The 22,735-nt window shown below is 37.4% G+C and overlaps 2 protein-coding genes and 1 long non-coding RNA gene across 5 annotated transcripts; 1 reads left to right on the forward strand and 2 right to left on the reverse strand.

Annotated features, from left to right (window-relative positions):
• Positions 1-1,024: 1,024 nt before the first annotated feature.
• Positions 1,025-9,466, reverse strand: LOC122992283. 2 transcript variants are annotated; one of them, XM_044366043.1, is made up of 6 exons: positions 9,380-9,466; positions 6,631-6,729; positions 6,168-6,288; positions 4,982-5,196; positions 3,523-3,659; positions 1,025-2,613 (listed from the first exon to the last, which is right to left on the reverse strand). In XM_044366043.1, the coding sequence occupies exons 2-6, from the start codon at positions 6,701-6,703 to the stop codon at positions 2,521-2,523; spliced, it is 639 nt and encodes a 212-aa protein (XP_044221978.1). In that variant the 5' UTR covers positions 6,704-6,729; positions 9,380-9,466; the 3' UTR covers positions 1,025-2,520. The 2 variants fall into 2 exon arrangements, with proteins under 2 accessions (XP_044221978.1, XP_044221977.1); XM_044366042.1 differs by lacking the exon at positions 9,380-9,466 and having other exon boundaries at positions 6,631-6,797.
• A 1,206-nt stretch (positions 9,467-10,672) lies between these two features.
• Positions 10,673-17,518, reverse strand: cd28 (CD28 molecule). Of its 2 annotated transcripts, XM_044364898.1 has the most exons (5): positions 16,513-17,517; positions 14,957-15,204; positions 12,426-12,582; positions 12,144-12,304; positions 10,673-11,210 (listed from the first exon to the last, which is right to left on the reverse strand). In XM_044364898.1, the coding sequence occupies exons 1-5, from the start codon at positions 16,583-16,585 to the stop codon at positions 11,121-11,123; spliced, it is 729 nt and encodes a 242-aa protein (XP_044220833.1). In that variant the 5' UTR covers positions 16,586-17,517; the 3' UTR covers positions 10,673-11,120. The 2 variants fall into 2 exon arrangements, with proteins under 2 accessions (XP_044220833.1, XP_044220832.1); XM_044364897.1 differs by having other exon boundaries at positions 14,957-17,518.
• Positions 17,519-17,685: 167 nt separating this feature from the next.
• LOC122991692 lies at positions 17,686-19,235 on the forward strand. The gene is made up of 3 exons (XR_006405891.1): positions 17,686-18,233; positions 18,441-18,534; positions 18,702-19,235. It is a non-coding gene; the product is annotated as an uncharacterized LOC122991692 (long non-coding RNA).
• The last annotated feature ends 3,500 nt before the right edge of the window (positions 19,236-22,735 follow it).

Raw genomic sequence — 22,735 nt, forward strand, 5'->3', positions numbered from 1 at the left:
TCAGAACTGTACAGAGTGGCAGACAAACACCACAACTACTAGCTCTGACCCAAGCGGGGTTGTTGGCTCCAAAGTTTAGTTGAATCTAATATGAGGCTTCAGCAGACAGAATAAGACAAATCAAGTAGGTGTCTCCCAAAGTTACGATTGTTTTAGTACAGAGAATATGGTGAAAACGTGTTCTCTAAGGCTAATGCTATTCTCTTCATCACCACCCAATCGTTTTTATGTACTTGCATGTTACAGGTCTTATATGTATTATATATTGGGATAAAGGTCATGGGAATTGATGTTTTCAGATCATATGTGGAAATAAAAAATTGAATCACCTGTTGACTTTGATGTAAACACACATTCTGAAATTTCAGATGATCACAACTGTCTTGGAGTGCTGCACTGCGTTCACACTGTGTTGCCTCCCAATGAGTGAGAGAAAAGTACACGTACTGTCACTCCAACTCCATACCCAGACTGCATACTCCGCACTACTGCTGCCACTCCCACTTGAATTATGATTTCAGTACTGTTCATGCTGATAGCAGATAGGAATGTGGTTTTGCATTAGGCTTATGTTCTCAGATTAGTCATCTGCAGGATGCTTTGAGAGCTTGATATGACTCATTTTAAACGGAAAATTCAAACAGGCAGCCACAAACACAGTGCATACACAAAACTGTCAAAGTATGTTGCAAGAGGGAGAAGAACTGATGTCATCGCTTTTTATGGTTCAGAACACCTTCCTGTGCAGAGAGTCAGATACATTGCAGCCCCGACAAAATACAACATACAAAGTTTAATTGCATAATTCAGTTTCATATAAATGTAGTTTGAAGTGCTTTACATGAGGACAAATCATTAAACATACATATAAACAAACAGAATAAGGAATCACACATTTTTTACTCTGATGTACAGTATTTTCATATAACAGCTGGAATGTTTACACTCAAACAAATTGTTTCACCTCAGGCAGCTCCACACTCTCACTAACATGTTCCTGTAATCTCTCTTTTCCTCAGATCAATTCACAGGCCTTCAGACACTGATTGCAGGCTGCTTCTGTGGTCTTTGTCATCCCCCGTGTTTCATAAAATTACTGTGAGAGAAGTTATCTGTTTGTCTTTATTTGAGTCTGTAATGTTTTTAATGTTGTTTATTATTAAATGGATAACCAGATACAACTCACTCCCGCTGCAATGAGTGTATGATGGTCATTGCATATCAGGAATTATTGATCTGATTTCATCCTGAAAATGTCATTACTGTTATTTTTTTCTGTAAATGAGAGTATGTGTTGTCTATGTCTCATTGTTATGCCTTTTTTATTTAAAGAAGTTATATCCTGAATGTTCTATTCTACCTCCTGTCTTAATCCTAAATATATCCTTTTACTACCTCTTCTCAATTTTTATTTAAAAAAGACAAGGAAGTGGCTGAAAACAGGGTTTATCCTCAACATTGTACTATGTTTGTTCAAATATAGTGAAAAAGACAAACTCCTCAAATCAAACAAGTGACAGCTGATGTTTTCTTGTATCTTTATAGTATGTAATATGTGATAGACATGTAGAAATAATGAGACCAGTGTCTCCCTCTGCTGTCAAATGTCGGTGTTACAGCTATCTACATCTATCAATGTTCATCTTTGGTGAACACAGGGATTGGAAATATAGCTGTGCATGAACATGCATTTGCTGTTGTAGGCATCAAATCTGTTCCAGTTGCACAAATGTCATGTAATGCAACCTTAGGGGTTTTTTTTTTGTTTGTTTGTTTTTTTTTTTTTTTTTGCTTTAGTTAGATGAGTTGATGTGACAAAATAAAAGATGGTACAAAAGCTCAATTAAATAGACATTAGGACAGTAAATACAGTATAAGTAATACATGCGCAAATTACACAGTATATAATAAAGACAATATAATAAATATCAACTTCATGTGTCATCAGAGAAAAAAGCAAAAACAACAAAACAATTTGAGGTTTGGGATGTGGCAGGAAGGAAAAGAGAGCTGGGAGCTGCTGTAGGAAGAGGATTGTCCTCCTTTCCTGGCAGTTCCCTTTGACTTTTGTGTGTATTTCCCCCTCAGTGTTACAAAGTCAAATTTATTAGCCTCTGCTTCCCCAGTCATACAGAAAACGTATTTTTTAGGCAGGTACCAGTCAGGCAAGCATTATTTTAAATTTTAGTCAAAATCACAAGGTGAAGATGTACATGATATCACTTAGTGTAACCATTGTAATGTTTCTGTGTAGTTATAAATAAAAAATATTAAAATTTACAATAAATTGTATTTATCCTCTCTCACTCTGCACTTTATTCCCAATGGTTTTCAATTTATATAGAAAAAGACACATGAGAGATAAATGAAGCAAAATGTTTAGACTATAATGCCAGCTGCATGAAAAAACAAATGAAAAGAAAGAAAAGACATAATGTTTCCAAAATACCTGCAGTATCCATGTTTTCCCTCTCATTACATTCAGCATGAGGCTGCTGGTAAAAAAAAGAGATGAGTCAGTTACCCACAGTAGATATCATAGTCTCGATTCCTTGGCACAGGACCTTTCCTCATTTCCACATAAGTGGAGTTCTCGGGATCATTGCTGCTAATCTAAAAACACAAGAAGAGAAAGATTTGTTAGAGTTCTCTTTTAATAATCATATGTATCTCAAGGAGTAAAAGCAAGCCCTAGACACTGCTGGAGATTGTGCTTTTTTTCCATGCAGAGGAATTATAAAGCATGGGAGATTTCTAAAAATGGAGTCACATGCCATAAAAGGTTGCTAGAGTAGCTGCCACATTTAAGTGACACAAGAGTATTTATTTCATATGACCCTTTCTTTCAAATATTGCTCTAAAATCAGACTCTGAAAAAGCCTTGTTTTCTGAAACGTGGTGAACTGAGGCCACAGTGTTGAGATTTTTGCCCTGAACTTCTCAATCATATTTATTTTAAACTTGTAGTTTATAACTTATAACATCTTATATGTGCATTTTTACAGTAACCCTAATGAGAAGACAGAAACAAACAAACAAAAGCCACATTTTTGCTGCAGTTTGACTGTGTTTTCTCTCCATGTGTATGACTAAACACCAGTGTTCACTATTGTACTGTTATAGCCTCTACAGAACACTGATATTTAATGGACTGACCCCAACTCAGTCATGTCACAAAGGCCTTTGGATTGTGAGCCACCTGTGTTTAAAGGGAACATTTGGGGGAAATACTTGCTAAAAATGTCCTGCTACAATGTGAGCTGCAGGAGTTGGACAATAAAATGTCTGGGGAAATGAACATTCCCTTCTCCATGGCATATTGAAAAAGCAATTGGAATCATTTAAAACTTAAGTTGAGACAGTTTTTAAAGAGGGTTCAGACATGTAGTCATGATTTTTTTTTTTTTTTTTGTAAGACGCTCAATTAAACATCAAGGGCAAGACAATTACACAAGAAAATCCAGACAAACAGATACAAAGACAGAGAGTGAGAGGACAAGTGACAGACAGACAGATAGTCACCCTCAGTTTGATGTAGAAGGAAGTGATGACACAGCTGTACAGAAACATCAGGGCCAGCAGACCAATCAGCATCCACCACAACAGATGAGACTGAGCAGGAGGTGGAGGGTGGGGAACATACTTTGTCTCCCTTTGACCTAATAAAAACATGGTACAGTTATTTCAGCTTGTCACCAAAGAACACTTCTAAATCAAGCTTTGAAGAGAAAGGTAGTGCAACCACCAAGTTTAAAAATATATGGCAGATTAGTCACTTTTCAGTAGGATTTACTGGTTTGCACACACATACAGTGCCAATAATGTTTTTTGGCTGATACAGCCTTAACATTTAGCACAAACTTAAACCCAGCTCACAGTTGGATTTCAAAACATCAACAGTGAACTGAAGGAGGAATTAGGAGGTTCCACATTATAACCAGGGAGTGAATCTTAAAGGCCCTGCACACCCACACAGGTGTTTTCAGTGACTCTACCTGATTAGACCCCTAGTCAGGTGGAATTTGACTGGAGCTATGCAAGAAACTAAGTGATGTCACCAAATGCTATGAGCCAAACAGAATGATAATGATGTAAGTGAAACACCTGTGTGGGTGGATTATGGGTGTGTAGGGGCTTTAAAAATGAAATACAATTAATGTCTTAATTTTGGTGGGGTTCAATAGCAACTTACAGAAAGTTGCTCTGTAAAACTAATGCAGTTGCTTTGCCTCCTCCTGGACAACACTGATGTATAAAACTAATGTTAAAGAACAGGCCTGGTGTTATTCTACATTGCCCTTATTGTCACATTCCTATGAAAAGACCAACGCAATACTTTCAATATTTTCTGACTTCCCTAAATATAAATAATCTCCTAAAACAGATGAGCAGTGCAGTTTTTTAGCAAATGTTACTCAAACAGGAGTAAATATTGAGTTTTTTGGGAACTATTTTCTGTGGATTAATACACATATGGTGCTCTAGTGAGTATTTACAGCAGCAGGACAGTGTATGTGGGAATACCTTAACTACATAACTACAGTGCCCATCCTCATGGTGAAGGGACATGCCACCAGTGCAAAGGTAAGGCTCACTGAAGTGTTTGCAATCACTTGTAATAACAAGGAAAGTCTATGACACAGAGGAATACGCTGAATGAGTTGTTGGCTACACAAACAATACTTTTGGTCTTTTCATGGGATTTGTGGACAATAAGAAAAATATAGAATATCACCAGGCTTATCCTTTAATTTTCCTTTTTCTGCATTTCCTTAGGATATAGATGTGACATGAAAAATTCACATTGAAAAACAGTTTGTTCAGTTATCAAAAACGTAAAGGATAATAATCATCTTTTTACTACAGTAAGTTTTTCATTTAATTAAGACAGTAACTGTATGTTGTATATGAAAGGCAATACATTACATACTTCATTTTGTTTGCTTTTTTCATTACAAATCATTCACAGGGCTAAACTGACCTGGCAGTAGTCTGGTTGGTGTTCCTCTCTCAGTAAAATCCAAATTTTCTTTTTCCACCGTGATCTCACACTCGTATAATATGTTCATGGCCTCTTCCTCAATGTTGAGAATGATGAAAAGGTATTTGTTGCGATTCTCTGGATACATGACAATGTTCTTACAGTATTTTTTCTGTCCCTTCTGGCAGAGCACTGACCGTGTAGATTTGTCTGTTCTGAGAGTTAACAACACAATATTAGACAGTGTATGTCTTCCAGCTAGACCATGTCTTTATTAATTAGAAGATTAGTTGATGAATTAACATGTAGTGGTCTTTGTGACTGAAACAGTCAGTGCCATTTGTGTCCATTCTTTTTAGTCTTTTACTGGCCTCCGACATGTTCAGAGGTGGGGGACGTGGCACAGCTTAAACTGTTAATGCTGATAAGGTCATGCAATGCAAGCAGTCAGACCACATAACAAAAAAAAAATGCATTAACATCTATCAACTTCTCCTCTTATCTGGATTGCTTAAAGATGCCCTCCCGACAAGTTTTAGAAACATATAAAAACACTGCTTTGAATTATAATTTGTGTCTGATATGGGTTTTTCCACAGAAAAGTTCAATTACCTCGTTAAAAATTACAATTAAATTGCATTTATGCCTTCTCTCTCATTTAAAAATCCAGAATCTATGAGTTTAAGTTTAACTTCTGGATATGATGTCTCCTACTTCACTGTAAAGTTCATTCTCAGTGTGTGTGTACTGGATGGTTCAGGTTTCCACATCACACTCATTTAAGTTGCATATTGGACCACGACTGGCTCCAAACTACTTGTGACGTCACAGAACATGGTCGTAGGTACACATCTTAAACTTTCCACTTTCAACAGATTAATTTGAAAACAGTCTTGTATCAAACTCTGCACATACATCATTCTGCACAGTAAAGCTCAAACCTAAGTTAAAGAGGAAACATAGTGTGTTAAAAGAAATACACCAGCATGAGATAGGAAATGATGTAGTGAGAACCACAAACACTTATAACATAGAGGAAAGAGACACAAAGAAGAGAAGATTTGAGATAAACACAAAGATGTTTACAAAGTGGAAAAGCATCAACAGTCTCCTGATGTGTGTATTGCAAACTTAGCATCCCACCATCAGACAAATATCACTTATTTAATGACACCAGGATACATACAATGATACGTTGTTGAGTCGGACATCTACCACTGTGCTCCCATTTGCGTTGTGTTCACAGCTGATCAAGGCTGACCCATCTGGGTTGACAGTCTGACTCTGGGGCTGAATCACCTTAAAACCTGATAAATCAACAGGATTCAGTTACTCTCGGGAAAGAGCTGTTAAAGTGGCATCATTGAAGTCTAACTAGGTTTTGTTTTGTTTGTTAGAGAATTCACTTCAGCAGTGAAATCACCCTGCTTAAGGATTCAAAGACAACTGAATGTTTTCATTCAGCACTTCTTTTCCTCTCCCTAAAAATAGATTGAACTGTGTCAAGATTTTCGTTCTTTATTCAGTTTGTTTATATACTCTCTAACTGCTATGTGTCAGATATAAAAATAACTACAACTTATAAATAAAAAACATTTAAATTCCCACTGATAGTTGATGGTGACAGTGAGTGAAATGGAGAGTCCTACCATTGCTCGGGAAGAGGACAAAGCCCAGATAAATAGTGAAGACGATGAGGATGTTGATGGTACAAGATGTCATCTCAGCGTTCTCTGCTCCTTCTCGCACTGTGGTTCAAAAGATTGTGGACAGGAGCTATGAGCTCCTCGTTCAACCAAACCACTGTTAAAACAGCATCACAAACACCTCAGTCTGATGCTGAGTTGTTTATTAGACAGGAAAAAGGAAATGTTGAGGTTGGACTATATGGCTGTTTTGACTTACTAGATATCTCTAAATCAAAGTGTTTCTTATTGTTAAATTTGGTTTCTGTGGCAGATACTCTTTGCATGCAATTGTTCCATTTCCTCTCTTTTTAGACCACCAATTGTACATCAACTTTCTGTGCAGCAGGATATGTTTGATTTTTTTTTCTTTTTTACTTTTGTGGAAAATCTTTGACTTTATAACAATAGAGGCACAACATTGGTATTGGGGGCCTTTTTGAAAAATCCTTTGTTTAACACCAATAATTATTCATAAAATCCTTAAATTGTTCCAATTTTAATTCCAAGAGGCCAGAAATACTCAATGATTGCGTCAAATGATTCCACCACATTTTACTACATTCTTAGACGAAAAGGCCAAATTATTGGTCTAAGGATGTGAAACACAGTAAATGCAGTGTATGTAATTAAAATGTCTTGCACTGAGAAAAAAAGTTCTCTTCTCTGGTTTCTGCTACTCAAAGCATTAAACTGACATCAGAGATGATGTCCTGGATAGTTAAGATTATGCAGACCTTAACATGAAACTGTTGACAGAGAGTTTCAGTTTTAAGTTAAATTTAAGTGCAATAAGGGGAAAACATGTTTTCTATTTGTGATTTAAGTGAACTAGTCCTTTAAAATAGTATGTAAGATTTCCTTAGAAGCTCTTTAGGAAAAATCTTCATGCAACTGGTCACTGATGTGGTTTATCTGTATATATATCTGTGTCTATCCATTGTCTTTATCACTAATAAGCTTCTCTTAGAAGAGAAAAAAACCCTTTGATCAAACTTGCAGAACGTCAGCAGTCACTCCACATCCTGTTATTCAGATTGTCTGCTTCTTTGAAATCTGCTTGCGAGTGCATGACTGAAAAACCACCACATTAGAAGTGTGGTTTCTTTTCTCTGATTGGTCCATCTGAGAAGGACTTCTCTTCATGCATTTCTGCTGGCTTGGTAAATAGAGAAGATAAGATGAAGACCTAGATATCTCAAGGGCTTGTTCACTGTCCTCCTGTAGAAAACTCTGTTGAGTTTTTCTACTAAAAACTCTTTTCTACATATATTTGTTGTGTCAATATGATTTTAGACATGCTAGCAGCATGGGATGGGATGGCAATGTTTGTCCAATAACTTTTCCGCAGTGGTGGAAGTATAATTTTGAGGTACTTGTACTATATAGTATTTCCATTTAATGCTTCTTTATACTTCCACTCCACTACATTTCAGAGGGAAATATTTTACTTTCTACTCCACTGCGTTTATTTGACAGCTTTAGTTACTTTGCGGATGAAAATTCGACACAATGGATAATATAACAAGCTTTTAAAATACGACACATTGTTAAAGATGAAACCAGTGGTTTCCAACCTTTTTTGGCTTTTGACGTCTTACAAAAAGCAGTGTGTAGCCGGGACCAAAAATCAAAGATTAGAGAAAAAGTTCAAAAACTGAAAACAGATTTGTGTATCAGATCTTTGTTTTTTCTTCTTCTCTCTCTCATTAATCATCTAACGACCCCTCAGATTTATCTGGTGACCCTTTGGAGGGGCCCAACCTCTAGGTTGGGAACCACTGGACTAAACTAGCTAACTGTATATAACGTAGTTCAAACTAGCTCCACCTTCAGCAGCTACGACAGCAACATGCTGCTTACACACTGATGCTTCAGTATTAATAATCTAATGATGTCATATATAATAACATATCAGTCCAAGGGACCAAACAAGTACTTTTACTTTAATACTGTAAGTATATTTTGCTACTAATACTTATGTATTTTACTTGAGTAAGATTTTTCATGCAGGACTTATACTTGTAATTATACTTATACTTTTTCTTAAGTAAAGGGTACTTCTTCCTGAGTTCTTCTTCCACCACTGCTTTTCATTTAGCGCCACTAGCAGGTCAAAATGATTCTTTCCTTATCTTTTGAAATATTACAACGTCAACCTGATGGATTGTCACAAAATGTCCCAGACATTCATGGTAATTATTAATCCTAATGACTTTGATGATCCTCTAAGTTTTCCTTTAGGGCCACCAGGATGTTGACATTTGTGGTTTTGAGCAAAATGTCTTGAAAACTATTGGATGGATTGCCATAAAATTCAGTTTGCACATGAATGTCTTCCTCGGGATGAATTGTAATCACTTTGGTGATCCCTTAACTCTTCATTTAGCACCATCACCAGTCAAAAAATATTTTTTCCATAACTTTGGTTTATGTAAAAATACCTGCAAAATTAATGACATTCCCATCAGCCTCAGCTGTACTTTATGTTTGGTGCTAATTATCAAATGTTAGCATGCTAATGCCATACTAAGATGGCGAGCATGATAAACATTTATATCTGGTTAGCATTTAGCTCAAGTACAGCCTCATAGATTCTAGTGTGCTATGGACTGTATGTCTTGTTTTGTCTTGTTCTGTAACCAGACATGTCATGTAAAACAAACACAGTCTTACTCGTAACCCTGCTTGTTTTCAGATTTTGGATTCTTACCCCACACCAACAGTAATGTTGAGGGAGATAACCACTTTCACTTTTTAGCCATGCTAGCAGCATAGCTCTAGGGCTGGCGATGCCGGTCTGTCGGTTGGCCCACCTCCATGATCGAGACTGAATTATCTATTGGATGAATTCCCATGAAATCTTGTGCAGTCGTTCAACTTTGATCCTCTGACTTTTCATCTAGTGCCATCATTTGGTCAAACTTTTGATTCGTTTTACTTTGGTTTATGACCAAATACTCCCATAACAATGATGTACTAATGTATCTTGCACAGAAGTGACATTGCTATACCAACTGCCGGCAAGCTTACATCACTTTAGTGTTCCTATTTTGCAAAATAAAAAATAAAAAAAGCCCTTGAAGTTATGATCCAAAAGCGCCTAATGTTAGCAGGGGTTCCACAAGGGTCAAACTTTGGACCTTTTTTTAAAAAAATAATTTATTAACACATGCTCTTTCTTGGCAACGTTATAATGAAATATGCTGCCTGAGCTGTACATGTCTATCTCCTGTGATGATCTCAGATCTCAGACAAGCTCTTAAATTGTAATTGATCACAAGGCCTCCAGATTTTGACAGTTGAACTAAGACAAGAATGAGGTCCTAAAAACCAGACAGGAAATTTATTCACACGCAGAGTCCCATGTCAGGAACCTGAAAATCATGTCATCCACATGCTGTAACTAGGGCAACACTGTATCACGTAAACCATATCAGAAGTTTGAGGTTTGAAGTTTTACATCTTGAGCTGATTCTGATAAAGTGATTCATGCTTTTGTCTCAAACAATTTACATAGGCTACTGTAACGCTCTCTTTGCTCAATTACCCAAATAAATCACTTCACTGGCCAAATGCGACACAAAATCCACTTCAAAATTCTATTTATCCTATTTAAAGCACTTCATGGTTTGCCTCTCAGTATATTTCTGACCTGCCCCATGATTACAGACCCATCAGACCTCTCATGTAATGGTTTTCTACCTGTACATGAAATAAGATCCAGATCTGGTGAGGATGTTTTTACTTACCTTGGTGCTGTTCTCTACCTCATGTTCAAAGCTACAACTGTAGGGTCAGCCAAACTAGAAGTCATACATAAATATAGCATTCTTCTCTACTTCTGCATTCTTGTTTCAGATCTAAAATTACATCCATTCACTTACACTTCTCTTCAGCTGCTTCTATAACCTATACAGCAAGCTGATATGTTTATGTATGTATCAAATGCAATTACACAAACAACATTCAGAAATGAAGACATTTATTTCAAGAAAAATATCCAACATGAATATTTACTGAACATTGCAACAGCAACAAAATGTGCACACGCAAGTTTACTATCAGTACACTTACAGTCAAGTAGCCCCTAATGCGCCTTAACAATTCAAAGCATTATATTTTCTTAGCTGGAGCATTTAACCAACTTAAACGTTGAGTGATTCAGTTTCAATCAAACAAATAGTATGTACACAGTGTTAGCTATGCAAAGAATTGTGTTTACAACAATGTAAACATTATTTTATACTTAATAAGTAAAATATGCACAGACACACAAATGTCATTTTGCTATTATCCATAAATGTGTGCAGAAATGAACCTCAAGCATAACAGAGGTGATATTAATAAACAGCCAATATTGGCACTATATTCCTCTAACATTCCATTTAAAATCAATGGTTTTCTAATGCTTGTAGGTCAGTGCTGCTTTGGATAGGATGGAAGTGTGTTTTTCATGCAATGTTGTCACATGAAAATGCAGCAGCATCCGCTTTGTGAAACAGGCTGGCAATCTCCCTCCTCCCTCGTTCACACTGGAGAGTCTGCAAATGGTAAACACACAGTTTTGAATGATAATGATGTTTATTAGATATTATACAGTGGTGAGTAACGGCTATTAGGAGAGAGAAGATGACTCACTCTGATAGCTGAATAATAGCTGCTACTACAACAACTACTAATACTGTTACTACTACTACTGCTTCTACTACTACTGCTGCTATTACTTTCAATTGGCCTGATTAACTTGGTGTAGGGCTTGGGGGCAAAACTTAGCAGCTGGACCCTATTAAACCCATTCCTCCCTCCCTCTTTGCATTGTTTACTCTTGTCCTGGTGTGTGGTAATCTGACTAAACACAAATTAACATTTGCACTGTCCACACGCGTCACTCATTTTAATCACACACAGTGGAATAAACAGTTAATCTGTAAGTAATTGGAAAGATGAATCACTTTAACAGATTATTTTTGTCTGCTGCTTGTATTAGAGGTGTTAGCAGACCACTTTATACGCCTACTCTGCAATAGTCACATAATACTTTCATTTTGATTTTTAACACTTAAATGGTTCTGGAGCTATAAAAAGCCACTTTTTACAATCCAACAATAATGCTTATTTGCATAAAAGCTTTTTTGTAATACTGTGAGCACACATTGATCATGTGCAATATGGTCTTAATCAGGTCAAGTTAAAATTCAGGTATTTTCAGTTTTCAGAACAGTGAGAGGGGCTATTTGATACTGTATTCACAAGTCATAACTGCCACAGCTGCTAACACTATTACTACTGCTTACAAAATAAACTAGTAACAATAAAATGTGTAACAATAATACAAAAACTTGACTTTAATGATTAACTGATACTACTTCTAAACATTAATAGTGATAACATAATTCTAATAATTTCAGTAATCATCAGAATCATAACATATAAAACATATTACATATTAAAAGTATAAAAAATAATGCCCTGACCTGGACATAGATCATGATGATGAGGACAAACATGACCAGTGTCAGCAGTACAATCACGGGAACACTCACTGGTGCCATCGTCTCATAACTCTCATCACTCTCATCATCACCTTGGTGTGTGATCTGTCTCTGAGCCTCTGGCACAGGACACTCAGAGCTGTCTGTTGATAAAGGAAATGGATGGAAAGAAAGATTGAAAAAAAGTTGAAAAGCTCTGTGTTCTTTAAGCTCAGGGAGGAAACAAGCACATATATGTCTGAATGTCAGGTGTGGGTGTCATACCTAGGACATGAATGAGTGTGCCATTGCCAGTAAATTTCAGGTATGGTGGTGGGTAGAAGACCTCTATCTCACAGTGATACACATCTGTGTCTGTTGCCTTCAGTCCGGAAACTGTCACCTCCACAGCACCCTCCCTCACCTGAGCGTAGCACAGCACCTGAAACACACAACACCAGTTTCTTAACCCTCTCTGGACCATGTTCACTCTTCATTTTCTTATAAGTCCAAAAGAAATATGGAGACTCCAAATGGGTGATATAGAAATTATTCCAAACAAGGCCAAAATTTCCAAGAATTGAAGGAAAATTATGATGATAGGAATGATTTTGGTGTCTTCTATACCCAGTGGTGCTCTTGAAGGGGAGAAATTTCAAACAAATTAATATGCCTTCATGCATGAGTAGTGTATTAAACATTCAGTTGTTTGGGTGTGTTAAGATAATCTGAGGAGGGCAGGTGTGCCGATGTATGTTGGTGTTTTTATATGTCTAATTTTGTTTTAGCCCAAGCCCAAGCTTATAGTGTATTGGCCCAGCCATTAGACTCACATCTTTACTTAACATACTGTAGCGTTTCTCAACAGGGCCTGTACCGCCCCCAAGGGGGTGTTCAGAGAACATCGGGAGGCGCCGGAAGCAGTATTGTTGAAAGGGGGTTGTTTAGGTGTTCTTGTGTTCTTGGGGGACGTTTGTGTGTGTGTGTGTGTGTGTGTGTGTGTGTGTGTGTGTGTGTTAATATCAATTTAGTCCTATACTCTAATGCACATTTTCACAATTTTATCATCAGTTTTCAGGCTTTTCCTATATTTTTCACAGCGTTGTCAAGTATATTTTTCTCCGTTTTATGCGCATAACTACAGTCAAATTTGAGTATAAGGCTCTGAGCGCTTCCAAAACGCGGATGCCCTACGCTCAACACTGTACCTGAACGACTCCTGGAGCTGTGGCGCCGCCCCGGTCATTTATGGTCGCGCTAGCTCTTCTCTGTCCTCTCCTCTGCTCTATTTGTCGGTGTTTGTGTTTAGGTTAGTTTGTAACGTATATTAAAATTTGGCAAATTCTTGTGAACTTAGCTGCAGGCTGATACCAGCCCTTCTCTCAACCATCAGCAGAGGGAGGAGGAGGACAGGATGAAGATTGTGACTGATGTCTGTGTTCTTCATTCTTTCTAAACGTCACTCAGTATTTTAAGGTCAGGAATGTTATTTACTTTACTGACATTTTTGATTTCTTTCTAGTGAAATATTATTGGATTTATACAGTGACTTTGCTGATAGAAACATTACTGTTGCTGCTGTAGAAAAATGTTGTTATTTAATTTTTTTTTTTTTAAGATCATTTAAAAAACAATTCTTTAGTAATTAAAAAGAACTGAGTATTGATAAAGAACCAGGCTGACAAGTGTAGACCTGTGGATAAGATTAAGATAAAAATTTAACCATACCCGTCCCTACAGCTGGCTAGTGGCTGCAGCCTGACTATGAGAGGATGAGAAAATTGCTCTTCAAATCCAATCACTATAAGCTGGTTTTACCAATGTTTTGTGATTATTATTTTTTATTTTTGGCACACACTATGGTTTTTTTTTTAAACAAATATTGTAATGGTAATGGTCCAAAATTATGTGAAAATGCATAGTTTTTAGTCAAATAACATCAAATTTTCTTGGGGGAGGTCCCCCAAACTCCCCAACCAAAACCCCTGTGGGCCTTTGACCTGGTTATATCTGACCTGCAGGTATGATCATTTAATCAACTGGATAGCATCATAAAACAACAACAATCATACCAGCAAAATGGCGCAGAACAAGAAAAAATGCCATCAGTATTCTATTAAATACCTTAATTATGGATACATTTCTACGTATCTAGCCTCAGACTTTTTCCTTGGTTGGCTGCTCTTGTTTTCTGTTGGAACAATTAATACGAATGCTTCTTGTTTGGCACCAAATTACTGCTTTCTGATCGGCTGCTATTCATGATCAATAACAAGACCTAATTAAAGTTTGACCGTCACATTTTTAATCGTTGCATTTGTTTAACACGCATTAATATAATTCCCATTCACATGGCTTTTTTGCTCCCAAGGAAATTAATGTTAATGATATTCCAATTGTCCAGTTAAACAAATCTGTTATTTGGCATCCAATGACATGCTTTTTTAATGATATAACACAGAATAATAATCAACATTAATATTGAGGAAAGACAGTTCGCCTACACTTTAATTGATGGGGGGTGGTAAGGGATCTGAATAATGGATGGGGGGCGCTGGCCCAAATGAGAACCACTGCCCTAGTGCCACTCTAAGAACAATTTATCAGCTATCAACCCAAATTATCTCCTAATTTTAAGGGCATATTGCCACAAATTTTGCTGAACACATTCACACTCCCTGGACGATGAACCACTTTGATTTTCATCAAATAACATTTCTTCCATATGTTTTGCCATAGTTTTAGGTGTTAGTGTTAGGTTAGATTATTTTGCTTCAGGTTGGAGTGAATTAACATCCATCTGTTTACAGACTTACCTCTCCTTCTTTCTTCACATCTGCCTTTGTCAGCCCTAAGTTGAGGCTGCACGAGCAGAATTTCTGGGTGCCGTTGAGGCCTTTCAGCAGACTCACTCGGAGATCCTCAGGGTCGGGGTAGGGATATGGCAGAGTGTGGTCGTGGGAGGGTTCGCTCTGGTGATAGGAGGGTCGAGGTTGGAGAAAGCACTGGACCTGTGCCGTACCATTGGTGCTCACTACTCTGTATGGCTGAATCACCTTCACAGCTGTCAAAAGGGAAGGGTGGGTGGAGACAGTTGAGAGATGGACTGTTGTGTTTGTATCTCCTGAGAGTTTTGACCTCATGATAATAAGCTGAATCCAAAGGACAAAACATAAGACCTCTGCAGATTTACTTTTTTAGGATAGAATGGCAACTTAAGGGAGAACAAACTGACTGCAGCTACATCTGTCTGTGAAAGAGGAAGCTACAAACCTTTTAGAGCCACCTTTCAAAAATCAACATGTAATATATAATACTGTTTGTCACCCAGAGCAGCTCCACAACCACACTTCACTTCTTCTGCTTTTACAAATGGAGAAATAAGAAACAAGGTGTTGTCGTCTGACTGCACCCAGCAGCCCTGCAGTGTTCACATACTCTCCCAACACCGAACAAAACCAGATGATTCCTGAATGTAGGCTTACCAGTGGTCCAAACATATGTATTTAACACAACTTTGGAGGGACCAAATGGCAGAACCAGAATACCACGTATTCGCGACAGCTCAGTCCAGACCAGAGACAAAACTTATATCAACTCCTGATAAAATCCAAATGAAGGAGCATTATTGAGAATAGTAACCGCAATGTAATGACTGAATTTCAAATTGTAACCTTCTGCACAACTCATCACTGTTAAAGTACAGAGCATCCAGTAACCAAGCAGTTTAAGTCTCATACCACACAGTCGCAACATCACAGTGTGGGACCTTTGTTGAATGTTATCCCCCTCTCTTTCTCTCCCTCCATTTCCTGTCTGTACCTCCACTGTCACACTCAAATAAAGGACAAATGCCAAAAATCTGACAATATTAAATATAAAAAGCATCCATTCAGTGCCAGATTACAGTATGTGGTTCATAATGCCAATTCCTATATCAACTACATTACTGCCTTAATATACTGCTATTTGCACAGGGAAAATACCGTATAAGCATATTGACAATATGAATGAGAATAGGTTTGTACTGTCACAGAATGTGTTCTTTCTCATACTAAAACAAAATGAATCCAGCTGCCACATATTATTTGTGAAATTGTCATCAGTCATATCAATGTAAGTGTAGTTTTCAGCTTAAACTCACTATGTTGTGAATACAGTTTTTATCAATCAGGCTGTGGTTATGGTGACTTCAATAAGTTGTTTAGCTGAGGAATAAAATGAAGTCACCTTAGGCTAACATCAGTGTTTGTGTTACCAGAGTAGAAATGTCAAGTGTCAGTATTAACACTGGACTGAGCACTGTATTACTATCCCATAAACTGATTGTCTATCAGTATCATCCCATCAGTAAAAGCCTGTTAATACTCACCACTCCACACAGGCAGACAGAGGCTGAGGACTGTCAACACAATCCATTCCATCATAAATTGAGTCAGGACCATCCTACAGTGTTTCTATACAGCAGCACACAAAGCCACGTACACTAACAACTCACAAAACTGTGGTGAACACACACCCTCACAGTGAACAAAATTGATTAAAACACAGCAAAAATGGTGAAACTCACCTTTATATTCATAAATTTCCCTTAGCTGTCATGGAAACTGTGCCGCAGCACAGGAAATGATGATGAGGTTGTGCCGGTAACCGCTTCACTTGGTTCTCAGCTTTCCTGCAGAACCGCAGGAAAGCTGAGAACTAACTAAGTAATTTTATTTAATGAGTCTCAGTGCTATTAATAGCGTCTTTGTCTTGTAAAAAGAAATAAGCTCAACAAGCAAAAAGTTGTACAATAAACACATATTATTGTGTCACACAACAGTTAATCACATAAAAAATATTATGGTAAAACCAGGTACCCAGGCTAATGAAATTGCAATCAAAATCACTTAAAAACAACAAAACAAAAACAAAAAACAAAAGTAAACCTCTGAATAAGCACTCAAAAAGAACCACTTTCTTGTATCATCGTGGAAACCAAGAAAATACAGATTGGGGTGAAAATTGGTTGAGCAAGTCTATATCTTCAATTTTAATAACAAAAGAGGTGATCAGCAAACCATGGTTACAACCTTTAAATGAAAACACAACCTAAAGTTTGTATTTGAACATTTTTGGAGCCCATACTGTAGCAAAAAAAAAAAAAAAAACTGTGTTCAATGTGTGTGTGTGTCTTCAGCTGATTAATGCACTGCCAAAACACTTCCACCCACAGAGGCTTTTTCATTCAACACTCTGGAAATAAAATCTACAGTGAAATAGGTTTGCATTTGCCTTCAGATGTTTCAACCGTGTTGAGTGGAAAGATTTGCTGTTTTAAGATAACTAAAACAGGTTTATATACCTCTGGAACAAATGAAATCTACTCAACATTATGGCAGATCTTTCATTATCTTTTATGAGAAACAAGATTTTTAAATTATTTGTTAATGTTCAAAATTTTATAAAAGAGAATATCCACTATAAATTCCATTAGACCACATAAGATTTAGATAATATTGTCATCAAAAATAAAAATTAAAATGAAACTAAATTTTGTTAATTTTCTGTCTCTATGACTGTTTCACATTAAAAAAAGAAATTCTGATTTATATGTCTTGTATACCACTTTCAAATTATATATAATATGTGATATAAATGTATTTCCAAACAGCAAATCGGATCTTCTTGTGAACTTTAGGGACTCATGCATCTTCTTTGATTTTGATAAATTTTGTTTCTATTATGACATTTTCCACTCAAGCATGTACGTCTTTGCTTCAGTTCACACTCCCTAGACCAAATCTGTATCATTTTGACTGTGGTGACCTAATAATATGCAGCTGACAGACAGCATTCACAGTATTTGCTACAGAGAAGAAAGGGATGTTCTCTCATTATGAGAATACAATACTGCAGAAAGCTTCTGTAGGAGTAGGTGGGAGCAGAGTGATTACACAATGCTTTGAGTGAGGTGCTGCTGTAGTCTCTCGCTATAGAAATGTAACTAATTCAGCAACAGTTTGTTTGCTACCAGCATTGAAGTATCACTTAATATCACAGGAGGATGTTGAAGACACCAAATCGGCTGCCACAGAGAGGAAAGATAAAGTGAGGCCCATCAATATCTGACATAATGTGTACGGTAATTACTGATAGTGCTGTCCTTGCCCGCCAACATGTCTGACCATTACCACAATAAAGTTTGTCCAACCACCTCCACAGAACTACTTAGCACAGTAAGATGCGTTGAACTGCCTCAAGCTTGTCAACAAAAATTTCATTTTTATTTATTATTACATTTCATACTTATTATAGGTCCACTTTCAGGAGAAAAATGAAAAATGCAACCTTTAGACAACAGATAACATAGACAAAAGTAGAAATATAGCAACTGGTACACCACTTTAAGGTAAGTGAGGGGTAAAAGGGGAACAGTGGTCCTTCATTTTATGTCATTATCATTTACAGGACATAAAAAAAAAGACTTTGTAAAATGAGATGCAAATAAATTTTCTCTTTTTTGACAACTGCTGTGAGGTGATGATGAGTTAACTTGCCAAATTGTGTCTCTGACAGCTCCTCCATCTCAGAGATCAGCAGGATGGATAAATTGTCTTCTTCAGAGGCCTTCATTTGTCTTCATTTGACAGGGTGAGAAGAGGACGCAGTATACCATGATAATGTCACATATACTTTCTGAGGTGACACTGAGTCAGGTACTGGAAGCAGTGAGCTTATGAAGGTCAAGCACCCCTCAACATTGAGGGCCAGGGGCCTAATAATAGATCTTGATACAAAATGCTAACAGTAAACTGACAACAAATTCATGAGTCACAGCCGTACACTTGTCTCTGTGGGCTTTATCACATCATTGTGACAGTGCAGAGGAGTAAAAGCAGTTAGCAGCACTACACTGTAACATGAAGCTTTTTATTGAAAGACATAGCCTCTATTTCTATGCACATTAATATTGTGAAAAGATTTTTCAATTCACATAATCAAAACCTTCATTTACTCAAATAACTAAAGGAATGTAGATGCTGTCAATGCAGACAATTCAAGTGAAATCATCAAATCTTTATTTTTTTGATCATTGCTTAAAAAGCCGTGAAAATAAATAATGTAATTTGTAATATACAGTATATGTTGTATGTGTGTTTTGAATTTTTTTTTTCATTGCTTCCTGTATGATGTAATTAATGCAAATTTTTCACATTTGACTCTGATGGAATATTGTGAGTGACTCTTTATTTTTAGCCGTATCTATTATATCATCACAATTTTTTCTTCTTCGGAATATTAAAATCATTTTTGCAGTTACGTCTGACATACATTTAGTTCAGACCCAAACCACTTTACTGTGGAAAACAGCTAATTCTGTCAATGTGTTTTCAAATAGATTGTATTGAAAGTGCTGATGTTATGACATTTGGCCTCCTCCTGACGTCACATATGTGTTTTGCCTGGAAACACTCTCTGGGGTTTAAGCCCCATTCTTACTGAAGTAACAGTCAGCAGTACAGTCTTCAGTCACCCGGAAAACAGTGGTTTATTTTTTGCTTGTGTCATTGTTTCAGTATGGTTCAGTATGAAGTTCAAAAATGTAATCAGGAGCTGTCAGTTAGTCAGTCTTGGAAATGCAATGCAAGAAGCTAGTTTCAGTGTGATTTATCTCCAATAGAGCCACAAATCTAATCTCTTTGCTTCCTGCTAATGCAACGCTTGTGTTAATTTTATCTGTATTAAGAAGATTAAACTCCCACAGCACACTCAAAAACTTTATACACTTAAAGTCACATAAGCCATGATTACAGCCATTATTATAACTAATGAATGAGAGCAACAACAGTCATACTAGCAAGTTTACAGAAATACAGTTTCTTCAGCCTACATTTTTTATAATTTCATGTCTTCTATAATAATCGACAAAAAATGCTCAATAAGGCTTTCCAAACACTGAATACCACCATTCAAATGAAGGAGGGGTCTTTGTTTTGTACATAGAGGTATATGTCATTCTGAATGTGGCCTAGAGTCTACAGCCATGTTAGCAGCTCTGCCAGGCTGTACTTAGGCCTGAAACACCTGTTACAGTTTAACCAGTGACCATATTAACTGGCCACTTTCAGCTGAATGCGTTGTGGTTGCCCATAGTTACGGCAGCTGTGAGCTCAATGCTCACATCGGCATGATAACAGGCTCATAATGACAATGCTAACATGCTGATGTTAAGCAGGTATAATGCTGACCTGACCATGTTCAACATGATCTTAGTTTAGCATGCTAACATGCAGTAACTAGCACAGAACACAACATGCAGCTGAGGATGATGGGTCATTAATTTTACAGATTCTGGGTAATAAGCCATAGTATGGGACAAACTGAAATTTTGACCTAACAGTGACACTAGAGTAAGAGTCAGAGGATCACCAAATTTTCTAGGATTCATCTTCTGAAGACCATGAATGTCTGTACAAAATTTCATGACAATCCGTCAAGTAGTTGTGGAACCAGATGGACCGACAGACCAACATTGCCATCCCAAGAGGCTTTCCACTAGCATGGCTAAGAAGTATGTCAGACTCAAATTCACTTGACAACTTTATGACTGTGATGACTGAAAAGGAGTCTAGAAAAGATTGTGAAACCCTGATTTAGTGACAGAGAAACAAGGAATTTTGCTTCTTTTGTGAGAAAGTAAAATTACTGATTTTCCAGTCTCTCTGTACTGTATGCCATCACTCTGACAACATTGTAGTATATCTCTCACTGTCCAAGTATTTGGCCAAACAAGCATTACAAAAGACAAACTCAATGGCATTAGGGAACTAGTCTTTATCCAGTAGTGTCCTCACTAGAAAAGCAATAGCACTGATATTTCATTCAAACACTAAAATTAACTGAAGTTTATGCTTTCCTGACAAGTGACCCTTGTGTTCGCACAAACCTGTTAGGGAGCTGATCAAGGTGGATGGTTGGGCATACAAGTGTCTAACTTTGACACTGGAGACTGTGGTTTGCATCCAGTCAATGTTAGTTTCTTTTAGCCATGACCACGATCTTCCCCTAACTTTAATCAAGTTGTTTTAGTTGCGTAAACATAACCAAACATTAACTAATTAACCCTGTTCAGATGTTCAGATCATGTTCAGATATGGCAACATGCTTGGAGGGGAGGATCTAACCTCACCTAGTTATTACCTCTCTGTTTTTCTACACACCAGATCAGTAAACTATTAAACAGTCACTATACACTACTGTGTGCATGGAAGCAAATTAATACTACTAAATGAACAATCCACTTCACACTCTTGTGGTGAACGCAACTTATCAAGTTCATCTGTGAACTTCTTGGCAAACATACGTTAATTTAAGACTTTTAGGAGGACACCTACATGTTCTGTTGGTGTTTTCAACAGCTGCCGTCACCACGACAACCATGACACATTCCCCTGAGAGTCACTCAAGCACCTGTTTCGGTTTAACCAACTTTCAGCAGAATGCGTTGTGGTTGCCCGTATTGTTGGCAGCTGGCTCCTGAAAGCTGTATCAATTTTACTTTAATCAATCAATCAGTGTGTTTATTATCTACACCAACCATTTACGGAAGTTCAACTGAACTCAGCAAGAAGCGTTTGCCTCATAATGTTTCTTATTATGTGGGAAACAAAACGTAGCCTATAAATTGGCGGTGCAGCTATGGTCAATCTTGTGATTTTATACTGTAATCTTTAATTGGAAAGTGGCCCATATTCAACCAATTAACCTGCTTTGTCATGGTGCACACAATAAAAGTAGAGTTTGTGGCTAAATATTGTGTAAACTGTGTGGTGACATAGTCACTATTCACTGGGTTTGACCAGCCTACCGTCTGTTTAACTTGTGACCATCAGTGTGGATACTGCAACAAGATTTGGCGATTCATCTCAAGCAAGCCATTTAAAAAGATTAATGTCAGAAAAATAAGTGAGGAAATGTGAATGTTGTTGGTGACACCATTTAACTTACATAATGTAATACAAAAAGTGCCAGACAAATATATACTGTGTTGAACATACGATAATTTAAGACTTTTAGGAGGACACCTACATGTTCTGTTGGTGTTTTCAACAGGGCCTCATGGGCCCTTTTACATCATTGGGCCTGTGGCTTGAGCACCAGTAAGCATTAAAACAGTGTTGATGCTGATTTCTCCTGGGAGGGCCAAATAACTGGACGGGCAGGCCTGGCCCCCCAGAGCCTGCCCATAATGCCGGGGCTGATTATGGAGCAACATTATCATTCATTTGGAATTGTCTTTCTGTCCACCTGGTGAATGTAAGTCCAATATTCACTCGCTTTTAGCTCTGTTTTTGCTTTCTACCACTCCCAAGAGAAATATCTCTTTAGCCGCTAAATGCTCCACTATGTTCACTAGCTAGATGCTGCTGTGTCAGTCTGCTTGGTGTTGAGCAGGTTGTGTACAGTGGGTTTTTAGAGCTCTTTCTCTGTAAACGTTGCAGGCTGGACAGCTACTGTGAACAATGAGCTGAAACTCGCCATAAAGCTCCATAAAGGCGAGGGGAGCTGCAGAGTCGGGTGATAATTATCTGAAGGTGCATCACCACGAG

Source organism: Thunnus albacares, chromosome 11, assembly GCF_914725855.1.
Source record: "Thunnus albacares chromosome 11, fThuAlb1.1, whole genome shotgun sequence".
Taxonomy (NCBI): Eukaryota; Metazoa; Chordata; class Actinopteri; order Scombriformes; family Scombridae; genus Thunnus; species Thunnus albacares.

Excerpts from the sequence above, each read along its gene's own strand:
- cd28 (XM_044364897.1), bottom strand. The coding sequence starts at position 15,283 with ATGAGGTCAAAACTCTCAGGAGATACAAACACAACAGTCCATCTCTCA. Across the intron at positions 12,305-12,425 it reads CACACTCATTCATGTCCTAG|ACAGCTCTGAGTGTCCTGTG; the intron begins GTATGACACCCA and ends CTTTATCAACAG. Across the intron at positions 11,211-12,143 it reads TCATCATGATCTATGTCCAG|ACTCTCCAGTGTGAACGAGG; the intron begins GTCAGGGCATTA and ends TACCATTTGCAG.
- LOC122992283 (XM_044366043.1), bottom strand. The coding sequence starts at position 6,703 with ATGACATCTTGTACCATCAACATCCTCATCGTCTTCACTATTTATCTG. Across the intron at positions 3,660-4,981 it reads ACCAACCAGACTACTGCCAG|GTCAAAGGGAGACAAAGTAT; the intron begins GTCAGTTTAGCC and ends TGTTTTTATTAG. Across the intron at positions 2,614-3,522 it reads CCTTCTACATCAAACTGAGG|ATTAGCAGCAATGATCCCGA; the intron begins GTGACTATCTGT and ends TTGTGTTTTTAG.